Genomic DNA, 20,635 nt, shown 5'->3' on the forward strand with positions numbered 1-20,635 from the left:
AACAAGAAGACTGTGCCATGATCAAGTATGGTTCTTCTCAGTGGTTCAGGGATCCAAAGCAATCCCAATAGACTTGGACAGAAAATGCCATCTGCAACCAGAGAAAGAACCAAGGAGACTGAGTGTAAATCAATGCACACTATGTTCACTTCTTTTTTCTGTGCTTTTCCCCCCTGAGACAATTGGGGTTAAGCCCAGGGTCACATAGTGTGAAGTGTCTGAGGACAGATTTGAACTCAGGTCCTCTTGATTTCAGGGGTGATGCTCTGTCTACTGCACCCCCCAGCTGCCTCTCTTTTTCATGGTTTTCCCCTTTTGATATGATTTTTCTCTCCCAACGTGATTCATAAAACAATGTGTATTAAAATAAATAAGTTTTTTTTTTTTTAATAAGACCATTAAGGCTGGAAAGATTAGTGTGTATGAGGAAAGACTTGAAATTGGTCAACTGAAGGAACTAAGGTTCTTATCCCGGAGAAAGGAAGTCGGAGGGCAAACATGAAGGTTGATGTTGCCAAGTATCTGAGTACCTGTCATTTGAAGGAGGCCACTAGGAGGTGCCATAACGCACAGCATGCTGGGCCTGGAGTCAGGACTCATCTTCCTGAGTTCAAATCTAGCCTCAGACCCTTGGTAGCTGTGTGAGCCTGGGTCAGTTATCTACCCCTGTTTGCCTCAGTGTCCTCATCTGTAAAATGAACTGGAGAAGGAAATAGCAAACTGCTTGAAGAACTTTGTCAAGAAGACCCCAATGGAGTTCCAAAGAGTCAGAGAACAGAATGAGGAATTATGGGTGGGAGTTGCAAAGAAGGAAATTTAAGTGATGTCAGTCAAAAAGCATTTATTAAGCTCCTACTGTCAACCGAGCAAAACCAGGAGCAAGGAGAAGGATCTGAGGAGAACGACACTTGGTTCGACATCAGGAGCTTTCAGAAGATTGGATTCAAGCTGTCACAGAGAGGAATGGACAAATTTGGGAGGTGGCGGGCCACCCTTCCCCAGAGATCTTCCCAGAGGCTGATGATGACTTCTCAGGAGAGCTGTGGAAGGGATTCTCATCCAATGTAGGCTCTGAAGTGTTCCAGCTCAGAGATTCTGGGATTTTCTAGCCTCCCACTTGAGGCTGGTGATCTTCCACCTAATCCTGCCTCCACCCCCCTCTCCCCTGGCAGCCTGAACTCAGTGGCTTGGAAGGAGCCCGGGAGGATGGTGTGTGAAGAAACAGACATGAACCTAGAGAGGACTTGACTATTTATTGGATTTTACAAATTAATTATTAATTTACAAATTAACAAAAATTTACAATCCTTCCTTTGCCTTTGAAACATATCCTAACTCTGGATCAAAAGGGACTGGATCACTGGTGATGGATGACCCCGGGAACTCTTTCCCAGCTGCTCTGGGCCTAACTGCCCTCTCCCTCTCCCCTCCCTAAGCTGTCCTGAGGCACCCTGGGACACCCCTGGTCTCCGGCACTTCTGGGTGGTAGGAGCTAACTTAAGCCTCAGAGGATCTGCCCTTTTGTGTTCAGTGGCCCTGACACATATCTGGCTACTCCTGGCCCTCCAGTCCGGGTCCAGGATCTGCCTAGACCTAGGCCGCTGAGGCTGGTCACTGGGTCCTTCTGTCTCCTAGAACTTCGCCAGCCGGCCTCTATGAACAGGGCACTGTTGGCTACCAGGGCCGTCAGCAGGGGCTCTGGCACTGGTGGGGAGGCCACGGGGGCACTGGCCACCTCTGTTCTTCCAAGGCTGCTGGGAGATCCTAACGCTACCCAGTCCCATTGGGCGCAGCCTTGCCAACGGCCCAAGGTACAGACTAAAACAAAGAGGTCAGAGAAGAGGAGCCGGAGGAGCCGGGGCAGCCAGTCTCAGAGCACTGAGCTCTCTTTGATGCCTGACTCGTGGCTCAGCCCCTGAGAAGGCAGCACCAGGGGACGGATCTCCAGCCAGGAGAGGTGGATCTGGGGTCCCCTTCCACTCCAAGGTGTCCTGTGCTCCAAGGGGAGGAATGGAGTGGGAAAGGACAGCAGGAGCCCCAGGTGAGGGGGCTGGGTGGGCTGGGGAGGCATTAAAGGCTTTGGAGGCTGAGGGCCAGCTCACTTTTGTTGTCCAAGAGAAACTGCTCGCAGGCCTTGAAAGTGGTAATGAATTCGGACGACAGCCCTGACACGTTGGTTGTCACGTAGTTCAGGAAACTGGTCGTGGCCTGGTTGTAGTAGGATACCTGGGAGGGATGGCAAGAGTCAGGCCCCTGGGCTGATCAAGTCAAGGCAACAGGCATTTATTAAGCACCTATTGTGTGCCAGTCACCGTGCTAGGGATGGGCAGAAACAACCCGTGTCCTCAGGGAGCTGGCACTCGAATAAATGACATGTAAAAAACTGCACCAATAAGAGAGAAGATAAATAACACATCAGTAGCAGAGGGAAGGGGTGGGCAGCAAGAAGGCGGGTGACACTGGATGGCACAAGGAGATTGGCCAGGGGGCCTAGGTCTGGGGCCTTCTCAACTAAAGCTGCGGAAGGGAGGGACTGAATCCTGGTGACCTCCCTGCTCTGTGCAGCACCTTCGGACCCAGTGCTGTCCTACAACAGCCACAGACCCTCTCATCCAGAGAATTCGTGACCAAACAAGCCTCTGAAGACACACTGCCTCGTCATGAGGGCTTGTTTTGCTGAATTCTTGTCTCCCTCTTTAAAAAAAAAAAAAAAAAAAGATTTATCTCATTTATTCTCACTAAGACTCTGTGAAGTAGGTACTATAATTGTCCCCATTTTATAGAAGAGCAAATTGAGGCCCAGAGAAGTTAAATGGCTCTTTTAGTCTTTGCTCTGAGGTTCTCTAGGTGAGATACAAGTTCTATATAATAATAAATGATACAAGAACAAAAGTAAAAATAAAAATGTAATGAAAAACCTTCTAGTCACTTTACCACTTACTAGCCAAATGGCCGATTCACTGTGAGCCTCAGTTTCTCCATCTGTAAAATGGGGGTGCAGCCTCAGGATCAGAAGAGGCAGCAGGGGTTAAGTACCCGAGCTTGTCTTCTCCCTCCTGACTGATTGGCAGAAATATAGGACTCCTATATGTAATCGGGTTTATATTTCTTGCCTTCTTCATCGGTGGGAGGAGGGTCAGGGGAGGGAAAGAATTTGGAACTGGAGATAAAAGGGAAGCAAAGAGAGATCTGTAGCATGAGATGGGAGAAAAGATGGTCTGGGCAGGGGAGAAGACGGTCCCCGAGCAGAGGAGCATGTGACCCTCACCTTGGTTTGCTGGTCCCCTTCCTTCCAGAGACAGAAGCCGGAGCACAGGGTCTCTCCTCGGGTGCGCTCAGGGGTCTCGGGGTGTGTGGGCAGGGTGACCGACCTTAGGGCAATGACGAAGGGCTCTCTAGAACAGAAGGAGAGGGAGGTGACACGGAGAGCAATTCAGAGGAAGAGAGAGCCGCCCGCTTTCCGTCAGGTTGGGAGCTCAGGGCTGTTTCATCCTGGGGAGGACACCCCCCCCACCCCGGCATGTTTTCCCTCCCAGGGCACCCGATTCATGGCCTGAGAAATAAGGAGGGTCAGAGTCGCACAGTCTGTGAGGCAGTGGAGCATCAGAGGGGGATCCTTGATGTCTGAGGACCCGGTTTCAAGGCCCATTTATGACCTCCATAACCTTGGCAGGTCCCTTTAGCCAGTGGACTTCCTCCACAAAGCGAAGGGAAGCCCAACACCGCGTCCCTGAGGGCCGGGCAGCTCTTGGCCATGCTCTTAAGCCGAGAGCTGGGCCCGTCCATCCCCCAGGAGCCTCCAGGGTCCGGCTCGCCAAACATCCTCAGGGGTCACCCTTGTAGACGCCCAGAACTGCACTCTCACTGACCAGTCCCCACTACTCATGAACAGTTAAACTCACCAGTTAATATTCTTAGTCTATTTCCTACTTCACACCCAAATTAATTTTAAAACTTGAAAAAAATTAGTTAAAATAAAAATAAAAGACTAGAACGAGAAGAAATCTTAAGAGATCATTTACTACATCATTAGCTCTCACCTGGGGGCCGGGCCCGACGAGTGACTTGCCCAAAGTGAAGCAACAAAAGAAGCAGAAAAGCCGGGGTTTCGTGGAGATGTAAAGACAAAAGGGAGGGGGAGATAACGTGCAAAGAGAAATAAATACAGAGCATGTGCAAGGTAATTCCAGGCAATTTCAGGAGGAACAGAGTGAACACTTGGGGGAATTGGGAAAAGCTTCACCAAGAAGGAATCAAGGCCGAAAGCTGAGCTTGGGGACTCTAGGAGGCAAAAGCGGTGCCTTCCAGATATGGGGGAGGGAGGTGCCTGTGCGAAGGCCCAGAGGTGGGAGATGATCATACACAGGGGGGAGCCTTTAGTAAGTGCACACTACGAACCTCTGTGCTCGGTTCTGGGGATGCAAATAGAAGCAGGCTGGAGCCCCTGCCCTCACAGAGCCGCCATTCTAATGGGAAGTGTGGAGGGTAAGGGAGGAAGGGAGAGAGAGATGGAAAGCAGAGAGACCAAAGAGGAGCTGCCAGGGGGCTGCCCTCTGCGCCAAGAGGGGAAGACGGAGGCAAGAAATGACAGACTCGCAAGAGAACTGAGGGGCTGTGAGAGGAGGCGCAGGGAGAAGCAGCAAGGGCTCTTCTCAGTCCTAGGGAGGTTCTAGAGCCAGTTCCTTCTAGCTAACATTCCATTATGTTAATATTATGGATGCTCTAAGGTTCCCTAGCCCTTATCCAGGTCTGACATCTCCCCTGTTCTAAGCCCCCTCCCAGCTCTGACATCATATATATATATTTGGACACCACGCAGGACTTCCTATAAGAAAGACAAGAAGGGTTCCAGGTCCCCGCCTCCACACTAACCAGCTCTGCCCCTGCTCACTCTCATTTTCCCATCAGTAAACCTGGCAGCCTTGTGGTGAGGGAGTGACCAAACAGGGCCTCCGCCCTGATCCCACCGTCATCTGTCTATGTATATGGGGCCCTTCGGGGCCTCGAGGGTCCCCCTCCCCTGCTTTAGGGTCCAAAGCCAAGAGCCGAGGCTGGCAGGGCCCGGCTTTCTGCCTCGCGTCTTCCCAAACCGCAGTGAGCCCCCAAGCTGGCTTCCTCTCCGGGACACCGGAGGCCCACTCACCCGCTGTCACAGGGTTTCCTCCTAGAGGCCAGGATGACAAAGTCCCCGGGCTTGCTGTCGGCGCCTCCCAGGATGGGGCTGATGACATGGTAGATGGCGTCGTCCTCGTCCACCTGCTGCACCAGCTCCACGCTCCTGCGGGACGAGGCGGTCTGTGGATGGGGGCGGCCCTGGGGAGCCAAGGCAGCCCCAAGGGAGCAAGGAGCCCTTTGCCTCGGCTGCTCCACCCCCCGGGCTGCGCAGCCCCGAATACTGTGCGTCCCATCTATTGTTCACGAGAGGAAGAGCGCTGGCTGGAGATACACACAGGGCCTGCGTGCAGGGCAGCCTGGGAACAGAACTCAGAGAGCCAGACTCACGGGAAATGGGGGAGCTGAGAATAGGGGGTGTCAGGGCTAGGAGGGAGCTTAGAACAGGGGATGTCAGAGCTGGGAAGGGGCTGAAGTGAGGGAGGGCTGGGTAAGGTCACCAGCCTCACTTTCCCTTTGGAGCACGATCGCTGCATTGAGACAACCACCTTAATGACAGCCCTGGCAGGGAGGAACCATTAGTGTCAAACTGAGGATGGGAGAGATTAAGTAAGATCACCCAGCTAGAAGTGTCTGTGTTAGAATTTGAACTCGGGTCTCTCTAATTCCAAGTCTAGCACTCTACCCACTGAGGCACTTCCCACCTCGAAATTAAAGCCCTAAAGGGTTTAAGGGATGTTGATTGAGCAGCCAAGGTGGAGCGGAGGGATCTGATCGTTGAGCATGGCTCCCACCCCAGCCCCACCACTAGGGCTCACTGATAGTGCTTGTCCCACTCGGGCCTGCGGCTCAGGTCAGACAGGAGCAGGAAGGCCTGAGTTGTGTCCGTGTAGACCGTCATCTCCAAGTGGAAGGACAGGAACTTGTCATCCTCCAAGGTGTAGAGCTTGATCTGAGGGGGACAGAGACTGTAGCTCACCACGGCAGCGCACAGCGATGGCATCCGAATGCAGCGGGTCCCGTCCCCAGCCCTTGCACTCTCCCTGCCTGGCCCAGAGCTTTCAGTGTCCTCTAAACCGCGGCCCCAGAACTGAACCCAGTGCTCAGGACCACGGACAGAGGAGCCGGCTCCCCTTAGCCCAGATCTCTGCACTGGCCTCCTCGGCCGCCATCTTGGACTGATGACTTCTGCTGAGTCCATAGTCCACTGACACCCCCAGATCTTTTTCAGAAAAATGCTCACCATCCCCTTGGTCAAGGCCCCATTTGTATGACCCTAGGTTACATTAGTGCAGCCCACCACGCTGACCAAACACGGGTCACAAGTAAATTCTCCTTCGGCCTCATGGGAAAATAAAAGCCAGGAGGTTCCCACCTGTTTCTAAGGAGAGCCCCCCCACACACACCCACACACACACATGCACACTTCATGACAGAAGTCAACTACCTTATTGATCTCTGATGTGAGGACCCAGGTGTCCTTGGCCATGAGCATCTTCAGGGAGGAGACGTTATTGTAGCTCAGATATACCTGCTCAGAGGGAAGGCCCAGGAACATCAGCATCCCCCAGTCCAGGTGGGGAGCTAGAAAGCAGCCACGTGGGCCAGGTATCCAGCCTGTTCACCCCAGGGGTTCAGGGGAGTCCGGGGACGCCGGCCCTGGGCTGGAGAGCTAGGCGTGCCCACCCCACCTGTTCCTGGACCCCCTCCGAGGAGTGAGAGGGGTCTCTGTGCGGTTAAGGGAGAGGAGGAAGGGGAGGGGAAAGAGTTCCCTGCCCACCCCCCACTCCCACCCCCACCCCTGCCCAGCTGGAAGTAGGATTATGGGAATGTGCCGCACATGAGCATAAATGCCACAGCTTCCTAGAGGGCCACAGCTTCATCATCAGGAAGACCAAGAGGGAAGCACTTACTGAGCGCCAAGCATTGGGGAAAGAACAAAACAAGCAAAGTCTCCCCACAGGGCTCTTAGGCAAAGGGGAGGGACAGGGGAGGGAGGTGGACATGTACAGGTGACCCACATGGATACAGACACATGTCTATACAGGTGACCCACACAAACATGGACACATGCAGGTGATCCGAACAGATACAGACACATACAGGTGACTTGCAGGGAGGGGGACATGGACACATGCAGGTGACCCAGAAAGACATGGACATGTACAGGTGACCCGCACAGATACTGAAGCATGCAGGTGACCCGCACGGATACGGACACATACAGGTGACCCACACAGATACAGACAAGTTCAAAACAGGCCCAAAAGAATACAAAGCAGTGGGGGAAGGGCACGAGCCACTGGGGAGGAGGAGAAAGTGTAGACGCCAGTGCGTGAACCTGGCTTTGAAGGAAAATAGGGATTCAAAGAGGCAAAAGTGAGGGACGAGCTGTGGAGACGGGAAGTGGGAAGAGGAATCTTGGTTCCAGAGGCCAGTGGGGCAGGAATGAGCGGGACAGTCATTTGGGGCCAGGTGGTGGAAGGGGAAGAGCAGGAGGGAGGCTTCATGTTCAGGTGACACTTCTCAGTCTTGGAAGGGATGGCAGAAGTCTAACCTCGCACTCAGTGCAGCGGGGCCCTTCTAGGACAGCTCACAAAGAGGTCATCTGACCTCTGCTGGAAACGCCCAGGGAAGGGTCCCCATCACCTCAGGAGCCAGTCCTGGAGGACCATGGGCGGTAACCCAGGGGCGTCTCTCTCCCTTTCTGCCTTTAGCCCCCCTCCCATCAGGGGTCTGGACTCATCCCCCAGAGGTCTCCCGGGAGGCTCTCAGCTCCTGCAGGATGGCCTGGACTTACCTGGTTACTTGGGTCCCAGGGGACCGAGAGAGGGACCTCAGCCTGCTTACATGACACGATGTACTTCCTGGGGAGAGCAGGAGGGAGGGCGTTAGGGAGGGTCTCCTTTCCTGCCCCCGGCCCAGTGCTGGCCCTTAGGGAGGGTGGGGAAAGGGGAGAAGGGTGGAGAGGCCCTTCCCCCTGCAGACAGCTCATGCAACAAATGGGGGCTGCCACACGTCATGGGACTGTGCTCTCAAAGTGCAGGCTGGGGAGTGGGGGAGGGGGCAACGGCTTTGACCAGGGATCCCAGGGGTCTAAGCTGAGGTCTGAGAGCTCCCTGAACCCAATGCCCTCATTTAACAGATCAGGAAACTGAGGAAAGACTTTTTCAAAGCAGGCCCTGGCTCCACAGCCCGAAGCCCAGAGGCCCGCATCCAGCCCAGCTCAAGCTGACCTTTTTCCCCTCTTTCTTTCTTCTTAATTTTTGGAGGGTTACAGGACTTGCTCAAGGTCTCCCAGCTAGTAACATCTGAGACTTGAATTTGGATTTTGAGGACTAGCGGGTCATCTAGCTGGCCCGGAAGCTGACAGAGCACCTCACCTCCCTCATGAAGTCCTTCACTATTCTCCCCTCTCCCCTCGGAAGCTGGCTCCATACTCCATCCTCTCACTCGCCCCCATCCCGGGCCCGGCAGAACTCGCACTCCACTCTTGGGACCACCCTGGCTCTGATGGAGCAGCCCGGGCCTGGCACTTGCTGCACATCCAGCCCTGGCCCTGAGAAAGACTTGCCTCTCCTGTTACTTCCAGCTCCTCTCTCTGGGTTCAGTTGGGAACTCCTGGAAGACAGGGCCTGTCCTGCTTCCATTTTTATTATCAGAATTTACAAGAGGGCCTGGCACTTAGTAGGCACTCCATAAAAGCTTCATTTGTAAATAACTGATCCCATAGGACCCCAGACTCCTCTTCTGCCTCCAGCCCACTGTGTTTTGTACCACAGTAACCTCTGTTGATGTTTTGCCCCTCTGCCAGCCCAGGGACTCTGGGGGCAGGAAGGGCCACATTTTCAAATCTGTCTTCTCTTCCTTTGGGGGTCCTCGCCTCAATCGAGCCCCATCAGCCCTTGCCTACAGGATCTCAATATCCTCCCAGGAGACTTTCTGCTTCCTCTTTCTCCTCTTCTATCCATCCTCCACCCAGTCACCGATCTAAATCTCCCTCTCTCACATGCCTCCTCAAGAGTCTTCGATGGCTCCTTATCACTACTGCTACCCTCAGATAGCAAATCCTTGGCTTGGCACGTGAACTCAGCCCAAGCCCGCTCACCTTTCCAGGCTCGCTTCCTCCCATTCCCTTGTGGGCTCCCCAAAGCAGACCATTCCCTGGGTATGCTCCCAGGCCGGCATGCTGTCTTTTCCAACCTGTCTCTTGGAACCTCCTGGCTTTCTTCAAGGGCCTCTTCCTTTGTGCAGTCCTCCCTGATTTCACCTCCCCCAGCTGTCAGTATTCTCTTTCTGCCATTTATTTGGGTTTTTTTGGTTGTTTCTTAGCTTTTTTATCGTGGTGAGTTTATTTATGTTTAACACACATTGCTTTGTGGATCATGTGGGAAGAGAAAAATCAGAGCAAAAGGGAAAGACGATGGAAAAAATCAGAAAAACAGAAAAAGAAGTGAAAAGGTAACCGGCGGGATGATAGTGGCAAAGCCTCTGAGGCCGTTTCAGCCAGAGTCTCATCCCCCCGGCACCAAAAATCTGGGTTCTGAGCCAGTAGGAGCTGGCTGGGGCCGGTATGGAAGCCAGAGCTTGGGGGGGGGGGAGCGGGGGCTGCAAAGCCCCACATGCTGCCTCACACCCTCTTACCTGTCCAGCCTGATCTTCTTTCTAGCGCTGGCCTCCCTGTAGCGACGTTCACCTTCCTGAGGAGGGAGGAAGCAGAGGTGAGTCCTGGGTGGGTGGTCACCGAGGGCCCACTGTCCAAGAGGGGGGCAGGCGCTCAGTCCGGGGGGGGGGAGCAGAGGGGCCGGGCTCAGGCAAGGCTGATAGGAAGGGGCAGCTCCTACACCCTCCCCCTGCCAGGGCCCGGCCTCTACATCTCCGGCCTCCCACCCAGGCCTCCTGACATCTGGCTGAGGAAACTGAGTCCTCCTGAAAGAGCTAGTCTTTCTTTCGTCCTTCCTGCCTCTGACCTTGTCTCCCACTGCTTCTCCCTCCCAAATCGGATGCTGGATTAAAGTATTCTGCAGACTAGAAATGGGCCGGCCCAACTCACCCAAGGAGTAGTCAACAAACTATTGATCCCAGCAGACGGGTGGGGTCTTTCCCAGGCACCCACTGCCTCCTTCTGCATCCCCTCCCCTCATTAGTCCCTCCCAATCTAGCAGCTTCCTCCCTCAGCTGCTGTTCTAACCAGCTCCCCCCCTACATCTGCTCCCCCCAGACATCTGCTCCCTCCTCAAGACATCTGCTCCCCCCCAGACATCTGCTCCCTCCCCCAGCCATCCGCTCCTTCATGTTGCCCCCCTTGAAGAAGGTTAGTCCCAGCGCCCGGGGCTGGGCACAGGAGAAGAGCTTCCTCCGGTGCCTCGGCCCGGGGGACGGCTCACCTCGCCTTGTGGCTGAATCCAGGGCAGGGTCACGGGCTGGTCTTCTTCATCCAGGACCACGAAGGTCATGAAGGCGCTGTTGAGGTGCCGGCGGCAGGATTCCATCTCCTGGCGGTAAGCTTCCACGCACACCCCGACCTCCATGCTGCAGAGACCAGCAGCTGGCAGGCAAGGCCCGTCCCTGTCTCCCAGACGGTCCCCCGGCCCCTCCAAGAAACCCTTGGGCCTGGCTCTGGTCGCTAGACTTCTACTGGGAAACCTCCCCGTGCTAGGTAACCACTGGCCATCTTTTTGTTATTCTCTCTAAAATCATGGCATTGGGAGCTCTGAAGTTCTGTCCTGAGACCCCTCCAAGCCCCGACATCCCCTGCTCTTCCTCCCTCCCTCCTCATGCTCAGGGTCTGTGAGTTTCCTTTATGGTTTTTGGTGCACGGTTAGTTCCCACTCTCCCCTCCCCAGGATGCACACATCCCCCCTTGTGCCCCCACCTGTTCTTGAAGGCATTGTTGACGATGGCCTTGAGCACCAGCCGGTCCCCGACCTGGGAGGGGCCCCGAAAGTGGAACATCTCAATTGTCTTCAGGGTGGGATGGCCTTGACATAGGCGGCTGCGGTCATGGGGGGAAGCTGGATATCAGAGCCTGCCCGGCCCTGACCCACCTGCCGGGCCCTGGGTCCATCACTCAACAGGCCTTCCAGGCCCAGTTGACTATGTTCTCAGCAGGGTGGGAATGGGCCAGGTGGGAAAGGGAGAAGTAGCAAAAGCTTATGGGAGCACAGGAGGGAAAAGGAGGGAGCAGCTGGGTATTGGCTCCCAGTCCCCACCCCCCCACCCCCAGTTCATTTGTGTCTCCTTTACTCTGAGGTCAAGCTGTTCCCTCTGTCAATAATACCCAGCCCCATCCCAATCCCGGCCATCCTTCAAAGCCCAGTTCATGCCACGAGGAGGCAACATGGCAGAAGAACAGGTACTCTAACTGAAGGGTACCTCACTTAACCTCTCTGGGCCTCAGTTTCCTCTTCTGAGAAATAAGAGGGCCCGACTCATTAGACCCTAAAGTCTATTCTAGCTCTAAAACTCTGTGCGCATCCCAGCTTTGCTAGGAAACTTCCCAACTACCCCCTTCTCTCCCTCCACATCAATCCAGCAAGCAGCTATTAGGCATCTATGATGTACCAGCCCCTACGCCAGGAGCCCAAACACGGAGCACCATATGGTCCCTGCCCTCGAGGAGGAACATGATGCAGTAAAGAAAGCCGGGTTTGGGCTCTGAGGAGCTGGCTTTGACCCTCAGGACACCAGTGCGATCCCGAGCAAATCACTTCATGCCTCGGGGACTCAGTGTAATGATCTATAAAATAAGGGGGGGCCGGACTCCTCACCCCCAACTCCCTCATCCTGGCTCTCCAAGGCCACTTCCACATTCTCACTCTTTATCCATCGCTCAGTAGCCAATCCTGTGTCATTCTTATCTGCAGCCCAATCACAATCCTGCCAGCTGTCACCTACAGATCCCTCAGGAAACTCCCCTTCCGACCTCGGTGCGTTCAGGGCTTGCTCGCCATCTTTTTTCTCCTCTCCAATTCCTCCTCTCATCTAGAAAACATCACTATACATCTCAATACTCCTTCAAACACTCTAAACTGCTAGTCCCCCCACTCAGGCACTTCCCAAGACCTATTCCTCCTCCTGACTTCAACAATACACAGGGATGGTCATGAACTTGACCTTACCATCCCCCACAGACGCTCCACTTCCATGTTCTGGAAGTCCAAAATCCCCCTTTCTTGCCATAATCTATTGGTTTTCCATTTCTCCTTCTGCCTCCCCTCACTAAGACCCACCATCATCCACAGCGTCCCCTCCAGTCTCCCAACGCCCCAGCTCTCTTCCAAACCGTCACTGCCTCATTAACCCCTCTCTCCTTTTTTCCCCATCTTGAGCCCTGACCTTTTCTCTTGAGTTCCCGATCACTTTATCATACTGTGCCCTTCCAAGCCTCCGCCTTGGCTCACGCCCTCCATCTTCCACCTTGGCTCGGGCTCTTGTATGACCAAAAGAAACTGAAGCAGAATCACAAAATCGCACTTACCGAGTCCGTCACAGATTTATGTTCCCCAACCTCCAATGGGCCGTCACTGCTGTTCAGCAATCCTTTTACATCTCCTCAATTAACTCGTTATCCTGCCATGGTGACTTTTCTGAACCGTCCAATCTCTTCTTAAGCTTCCCAGAGTCCCTTTCTCCCCACCTTCTCAGGGGAAACTGAAGCCTCTTCTCTCATCTCCCAGATGCCCTCTGCCTGGATCTCCTCCATCATCTGTCTCAGATGAGGAGGCGGCCCCTCCACCTGTCCAAAATCCCACTCCGTCCTCTGTCCTCCAGCAGAGTGCTCCCTTCATCATCCCTATTCACTCCCATCTTCAATCTCTCCCCTTAACGTCTACAAATAATCCATCTCCCCAACCTCCAAACCCTCAGACTTTATCCTTACCGTCCCTGCTTCCTCTCCTCCCTTTGGGGGCTAAATCGCAGAAGGATAGACAAACAGATAGCTCTACTTTCTTTCCTCTCTTTTTAAATCTCTATGGTTTGTATTCCGACCTCATCACTCAAGCAAAACTACTCTCTCCAGAGATACTAGTGAGTTCTTAATTGTCAAACCCACCAGAGGGGAAAATCCTACTTCAGCTTAAGCCTCTGCCCTGTAATCCAACCTTGGGCTGAGGATCATAAGGCAGGGAACCCATTAGATGGCCACGGCACCCACAAAAGACTGGGGAAAGCAAGGTTGTTCGGGGTCGTTAAGGAAGGGTTATTCAGCTAGACCTCACCCGGCTGCAATGGTGGCCACGTTCTCCATCCAGGCCATGATTTGGCCACCGAAGGTATTGCCCTGGTGGTTGGCATGGGGGGGCAGGACCAGCTCCACACTCTCCACTCGGGTCTTCTCGGCAGGTACCATCTTACTGCAGTCCCTTCTCTCCAGATCTGACAAGGGACAAGCAACGGGGCTGAGGGCTTGCTGGCAATCAGGAGGCTGCCCTCAGGATTCCGGCTAGCTTATTGGGCAAGTGAACATTAATACACAGCTTGTTTATTTTCTGTCTTTTTATCTCCAGTACCTAACACAACCCCTGCATACAGCAGGCATCTAATTAATGCTTGCTGAGTTGCACTGACTCAGAGCATATCTGATGTGATCAGATCCGGGCACCATGTTTTCAGAAGGTCATTTATAACTGAAAGTGCCCAGAAGAAGACAGTGAAGGGATTTGAGCTTTTTGAGGATTGGTTACGGGAAGTGGGCACATTGAAGCTGGAAAAAAAAGAATACCAGGAAATAGGATGGATGTGTTTGAATATTTGAAGGACTGACAGGGGAGAGGGATCATATGTGTTCTGTTGGATCACAGACAGAATCAGAAGCAAAGAGCAGTCAGATTTACAAAGAATCAAACTGAGGCTCAACATTAGGGGAAGTTTCCTGGCCACGACAGTTGCCCTAAAGTGGACTGGGCTGCCTACAGAGGAAGTGGGTTCTCCCTCACTGGAGCCCTTTGAACAAAGGCTGGCAGATGCTTTTCTGGGAACGTATCAGAACAGGACATCTGGGTCTGTGATTCTATGACCCTCTATCCATCAATCAATAAGCATTTATTAAGTTCCTACTATGTGCCAGTCATCATATTAAGCTCCTGACATACAAAGACAAATCCCTGTCCTCCATGGCCCGACACAAATGTATTTCCCCCCCTGGCCACGAATGACCTTTCTCCCTCGGACCCCAGAGGGCACTCTATCCACATCTGTATAATGTTCACATCGCAGGTTAGAGTCTGCTTTATTCTTCCATAAGCTCTATGGGAACGAGAACTGAGCTTTCTCTGCATTCAGAACCTCTCCCAGGACCCAAATGTTTGCTGAATTGAACTTGTTGACATTATGGTCAGTCCCAGGGGCCGGCCCATCTCCCGTTCTATTGGATGGCAGAATGATGCTTTCCTTCCTTCAAGTCAACTTCAGATCATCAGGGAGCTACTTAGACACGGGCAAAGTGCTTTGGAAACCTTAGAGCGCAGCATAAATGGCGGCTGTTGTTATCATGTTATTCTTTCTGGAAAGAGCTTATGTTCAGGGATATTAATTGTATTATTAATTAATAAATAACAAATATGATCATCATAATAGGCCACATTTCTATAGCATCTGAAAGATGACAAATCATAAATATTATCATAATAATAGATCACATTTCTATAGCATTTAAAGGTTGACAGATCATTTTCCTTTTAACAACCCCATAAAATAGGTAGTGTCCCTATTGTACAGATGATAAAACTGAGGACCAGAGAGTAAAAAAGAGTGCCCAGGGATAGTAGCTAGTAAGTAATGGAGTGCAGATTTGAACCCAGGTTCTCCAGTCTCTAAATTCAGGATGCTTCTGCTGCCCCAAATAGGACTGACATTAAGGTTCCTGGCTCTACAATCCCCTGAGGCTTTGAGATTCAATGAGCTTCAGAGACATCTCCATTTTCCTTTAAAAGTTCCTAATGGAGGCACAGTGAATAGAGCACTATCCCTGGAATCAGAAGGACCTGAATTCAAATCCAGCCTCAGATACTTGCTAGTTGTGTGATCCTGGGCAAGTCACTTAACCTTGCCTCAGTTTCCTATTTGTAAAATGAGCTGGAGAAGGAAATAGCAAAACTCTGCCAAGAAAACCCATAATAAAGTCACAGAGCTGGACGTGACTGAAAAAACAAGCATTTTCTGACTCCAGGACACCTAAGGGTAGCCTGGGGTTTGGAGAACAAGGCCATGAACAACCTCTCTGGGTCTCTCATGCTTTTAGACTAATCACATCCCCCTTAGTTTCTGAGCTTCCTGGTTGTTTTTAAATCGATCTACAATTAACGGCCAGCACATACCCAAGTCAAGAGGTAACCAAAGCCACTGGATAACTCGCTTTGGAATTCATCGTTTGTACTGGCAATTCGGACACTGAGGGGAGGCCCATCAGCTGGGGAATGAATGAATAAATTGTGGTATATAAATGTTATGGAATATTATTGTTCTGTAAGAAATGATCAGCAGGATGACTACAGAGAGGCCTGGAGAGGCTGACAGGAGCTGATGCTGAGGGAAATGAGCAGAAGCAAGAGAACATGGTACACAGTGATGACAAGATTATGTGATGATCAATTCTGATGGAATCTTCAGTTTTTTGGGGGGAGGGGGGCAAATGGGGTTAAATGACTTGCCTAGGATAACACGGCTAGTAAGGTATTAAGTATCTGGGACTGAATTTGAACTCGGCTTCTCCTGAATTCAGGGCCAGTGCTCTATCAGTGTAGCACACTATCTAGCTGCCCCAGCTCTTTTCAACAGTAAGGTAATTCAGGCCAATTCCAATAGACTTTGATAGAGAGAGCCATTTGCACCCAAAAAGAGGACTATAGGGACTGAATATGGCTCACTACATAGGATTTTCACCTTTTTGTTGTTGTTTGTTTGCTTTTTTTTCTTTCTCATTTTTTTCTCTTTGATCTGATTTTTTTTTTTGTGCAAAGTGATAAACGAGGAAATGTGTTCAGAAGAATTGCACATGTTTAAGCTATACTGGATTCCTAGCTGTCTGGGGAGGGAGGTGGAGGTAAGGGAGGAAAAAGAATTTGAAACACAAGGTTTTTCAATAGTGGATGTTGAAAACTATCTTTACAAGTAGTTTTAAAATAAAAAAGGTAATATTAAAAAAAAAAAAACAACAACAGGGGCAGCTAGGTGGCACAGTAGACAGAGCACTAGCCCTGAAGTCAGGAGGATCTGAGTTCAAATAGGGTCTCCTAGCTGTGTGACCCTGGGCAAGTCACTTAACCCCAATTATCTCAGCAAAAAAAAAAAAAATGTGGAGTTGACTAGAGATACTAATAGGTATACACAGATAATATACACAGATAACTTACTGAATAACTTAAATTTTAAGACTAAAATTTTTTTTAAAAGGTAGAAGTGAGGTCAGGTCACAGAAAATAGGTATAATAGAATAACACAGTCCAGGAAAAAATAATGTCAAGAATGCAAAAATTTAGAAGGAGCTGAGGCCGGCAAGAAAATCTAAAATCAACAAAAGGGAGTTTTCCAATTCATAGTAGAAGTCATAGAAGGAATCGGACCTTTGCTTGTGGTGGATAAAAAGTGACAACAAAGTGCTCAGTGTTCAATTCCTATTTTGCTTCTGTATTCTTGGCTAAACAGAATGATCTTTGGATTGAAAAGAGCACAACAAAAGTTGGCGGACAAAGGAGGCGATACTCAAGATAAACAAAGAGATAACAAGAACTCCTTCGGGACTCTGAATGCAATGAGTCACAAGGCCCAGCTGAACCACATCCATTCCTAGGTACTGACTACAAAAATGATGCTACTGGATTGGAGAAGGGCAGATATTATCCTGATTTTGTCTAAATAAATAAATAAAAATAAAACATTAAAAATTAAAAAATTAAAAACAAAACAAAAAAAGGCTGGGAGAGAAAACCGATGCTATAAATTATAGGTCAGTGAGTTGAGTTTCTATTCTAAACACAATTCCAGAACAGATAATTAAAAAGATGGTGAGAGAACATCTAGAAAAGCAATGATTCAGGATATCTTCATCGGGAACAAGTACGCCAGACTAGCTCAGTTTCCTTTTTTGCCACGTTTAGTGACCCACGGATGAGGGAAATGATATGAATACAGTTCATGGAGATTCTAGCAAAGCATCTGAGATCTCTCAGGGACAATATAAAGGAGACTTATTCCAGGGGACCATTGATGAAGCAAGTTACCCACTTCCTAACAGACAGATAGGCAACAGATGCAAGATACAGAATGAAACATATAGATAGTCACTGGAAGAATTTGTTTAGCTGAACTATGCATATTTGTTTTAAAAAAAAGTCTGTTTTTTAATTTTTTCTTAATTTTCTAAAAAATGGAAACATGCATATATCAGATAATTATTGAGTTCCTAGAGCATGAAAATTGAAAGAAAATCAAAGGTCATATAATATAACCCTTTTATTTTACAGAAGAGTAAAGTAAGGTACAGAGAGGGGCAGACTTATTAATTGTTAGGAAGGCGTGGTCAGGGAGGTCACAGGGAAATGTGGGGGAGGATGCAAAGACCCACTCTTTGCAACTCGGATCCTTTGTTCTGCCCACTGGGGACAACCGAGTAAGTCTAATCTCTTTTCCACACAGATCTGCAAATTTTTCTCTTCTCTGGATGAGCTCCTATTCATCTGGCCCGCTCTTCAGTCTTATCACCCTAGTAAACCTTTTCTGGACTTTAATCCCAGCCCATTCCTCTCTGCCCACCCCATGGTCCGCTCCCACAGGGGCATCTCACCATCCTGAATGACACTCTTGGCCAGCAGGTCCTGGATGGTGTCCGTGTACAGCAGCCTCATTCTTCGTCGCTCTGCCGCCACACTGTACTCCACCTTTTCCTCCTCCGTCAGCGGCAGGATCTGTTTGAGCTTTACCTGCCACCCAGAATTGGAGAGAGGAACAAGGGCAACAAGAGACTGGAGTCAACAAAAAGTGCATCTATTTATACCACTGAATGACCCATGCATTCATGGGTGTCAGGGTGCCATGAAGAAGGTTCATCTTTGGGACCCCACCTTGGACAGCTCCACGGCATCTTTTCTTCCAAAGATCTCTAGGTTAAAGGCTTTGAAGATCCTGAATCCTTCCCCTATACCCCCCTGACCTCTCTGACCAAGCATTCTACCCAATTCTCTAAGTCTACCTTAGACTTAAAAGAAAGAGAATAGTTCCTCTCAGTTTCTTCTCCCTCTTCCTGGAATATTATGAGACATTATAATATTACACTCTGCAATATATCAGATATTATAATGTTACATCTATAATATATCAGATATTATGTTACAGTTTATAATATATCAGATAATATAATGTTACGGTCTATAAAATATCAGATATTTTATTACTACAGTCTATAATATATCAGATGTTATAATATTACAGTCTATAACATATCAGATATTATAATGTTATAGTCTACACTACATTCTATCAAATATTATAATGTTGGATTCTCTGTCCGGACTTCCCACAATGTGGGGGAAAGGCCCCTTGCGACATACCCCTGACCCCTCCCCTTTACACTTCAGCAACAGATTTACATAGCTAAAGTACATGCTGCCTAGACAAGCCCTTGTCAGCCTCCTTGTCTTTGTATTTCTTTCCCTAATCACAGGTGATCAAATTGTGATCCTGAGATAGATGTTTCTCATCTTTAAGGTGATTTCATGAGTCAGAAGCCCCTGAGTCCCTCAGCCAGGTGCTATTTTAAGCACTTTCTGAAGAAAATAGACAGGAGGAGAAAACCAAGCCCTGGTTTCCCGGAAGACACTGACCTTAAGGGAGCATTGAACAATATAGAGTTAAAGTAAAGATGAAATGTCGATTCAACAGTCCCATTAAATGTTTTTAATTTAAACATTTTAATGTTTTTAAGTGTCTGTCTCCTGGGAAAGTCCAATAAGAGTTCTTAGTGACTGGATCAAGTTTTGAGTCATTGTCAGTACATACTTATTAGTTTTTAGTGTACTAAGCATTTCTTTCTTAGTGAAAGAAAGAAATAACTGTCCTGGTGGACATTGAGTACTCTTTATACTAACGCAGAATTGAGTCAAATCTAAGCTTTTGGTGATTTTCCACAAGGCTCTGAGGAGGAAACATAAAGAACCAAAGAGTATGAGAAGGAAACTGGCCCCTCTCTTTTAGACGTCAAGCTCCCTCAGGACTGGACCTGAGCTGTATACCTATGGGACCCTTAGTGGGAGAAGGCAAGTGAGCCCCTGAGCCCCATAGTGATTTCTGTGTTTACATATGCAAATACATGACCCACCCTCATGGAATGGTAGCTCCCAGAGGGCATTTTTCTTTGTGCAATCCCAAAGCCTGGCTGGCACTCAGTAGGTACTTGATGAATATTTGTTGATTGATTTTAGCTTTAAATCCTCTGGTTCCAAAAAGTCCCTGCACATATTAGGCACATAATAATTTGTTAACAGGGATTTGCTGCTCAGGTTATGGATGCTAAGGGATCTTCCTACTCTTGGGTCACTGGCACTACCACATGTGTCTATAATATAGACCAGAACATTATATGTGATATAATGTAGACTATAACATTATAATATCTGATATATTATAGATGTCATGTCAGATATTATAATGTTACATATATAACATTATATATATTATTATATCTGATATAATATATTCTAGACTGTAGTATTAAAATATCTGATATATTATAGACTAACATTATAATATCTGATATATTATGGATTGTAACATTATAATGTCTGATATATTATAGCCTGTAACATTTTAATATATGATATATTCTAGACTATAATACTGATTCTTCGCTAAAGTAAGACCTAGACCCTTCCCCTTGCCTCAACCAGTTTACCAGGGCTCAATTGACATCAACCAATAAGTATTTGTTGAGCACCTACAAGAGTGGTGGTATAGGGGTTAGCACTGGGCTGGGAACCAGGAAGACTTGTCTTCCAGAATTCAAATCTGGGCTCAGATACTTCCTAGCCATGTGACCCTGAGCAAGTCACTTAACTCTGTTTGCCTCAGTTTCCTCATCTGTAAAATGAACTGAAGAAGAAATTGGCAAATCACTTTAGTATCTACCAAAAAAACCCCAAATGGGGTAATGAAGAGTTGGACATGACTGAGAACAACTGATCCACATTCTATATATCAAGCACTGTGCTAGATACTGGGGTTACCCAAAAAAGAAAAAAACATGTTCTACCCTCAGAGAGCTTCCATTCTCAGAGAGGAGAGAGCATGTAAATAGATATCTAGGGAGAAGGGGGCAGTTAGTCTTTGGTTCACTGGTGTTGAATGATGCAGTCACAGAAACAAAATACTTATCACAGAAGTAATAAAGTAGTAATGTGTCTAAGAGGGGTTAAAGAATTACAAAGCTGTTGTAGCCCCCAGACAGCCCTTACAAAGTATAGCAAAGTTTCTCTGATCGAATTGGAAAGAGCATTAGGGGCTTGCTGGCTGAAGACCGGCCCTATCCTAG

The 20,635-nt window shown here is 49.2% G+C and overlaps 1 protein-coding gene across 4 annotated transcripts in view; it reads right to left on the reverse strand.

The window, feature by feature from the left end:
• Nucleotides 1-821: 821 nt before the first annotated feature.
• Nucleotides 822-20,635, reverse strand: part of ACOT11 (acyl-CoA thioesterase 11) — a 77,026-nt gene continuing 57,212 nt past the window's right edge. The window contains exons 6-17 of one of the 4 annotated variants that reach the window (XM_031969064.1): nucleotides 17,897-18,032; nucleotides 13,335-13,491; nucleotides 10,988-11,107; nucleotides 10,500-10,644; nucleotides 9,757-9,812; nucleotides 7,913-7,979; nucleotides 6,560-6,643; nucleotides 5,931-6,064; nucleotides 5,144-5,278; nucleotides 4,041-4,064; nucleotides 3,269-3,395; nucleotides 822-2,226 (exon numbers count right to left, since the gene is read on the reverse strand). In XM_031969064.1, the coding sequence (XP_031824924.1) occupies nucleotides 2,071-2,226; nucleotides 3,269-3,395; nucleotides 4,041-4,064; nucleotides 5,144-5,278; nucleotides 5,931-6,064; nucleotides 6,560-6,643; nucleotides 7,913-7,979; nucleotides 9,757-9,812; nucleotides 10,500-10,644; nucleotides 10,988-11,107; nucleotides 13,335-13,491; nucleotides 17,897-18,032 (1,341 nt within the window). In that variant the 3' untranslated portion in view covers nucleotides 822-2,070. The remainder of the gene's footprint in view (nucleotides 2,227-3,268; nucleotides 3,396-4,040; nucleotides 4,065-5,143; nucleotides 5,279-5,930; nucleotides 6,065-6,559; nucleotides 6,644-7,912; nucleotides 7,980-9,756; nucleotides 9,813-10,499; nucleotides 10,645-10,987; nucleotides 11,108-13,334; nucleotides 13,492-17,896; nucleotides 18,033-20,635) is intronic. The other 3 variants (XM_031969066.1, XM_031969067.1, XM_031969065.1) reach the window with 3 other exon arrangements.

The sequence above is a fragment of the Sarcophilus harrisii genome, chromosome 4 (genome assembly GCF_902635505.1).
Source record: "Sarcophilus harrisii chromosome 4, mSarHar1.11, whole genome shotgun sequence".
NCBI classification, from domain to species: domain Eukaryota; kingdom Metazoa; phylum Chordata; class Mammalia; order Dasyuromorphia; family Dasyuridae; genus Sarcophilus; species Sarcophilus harrisii.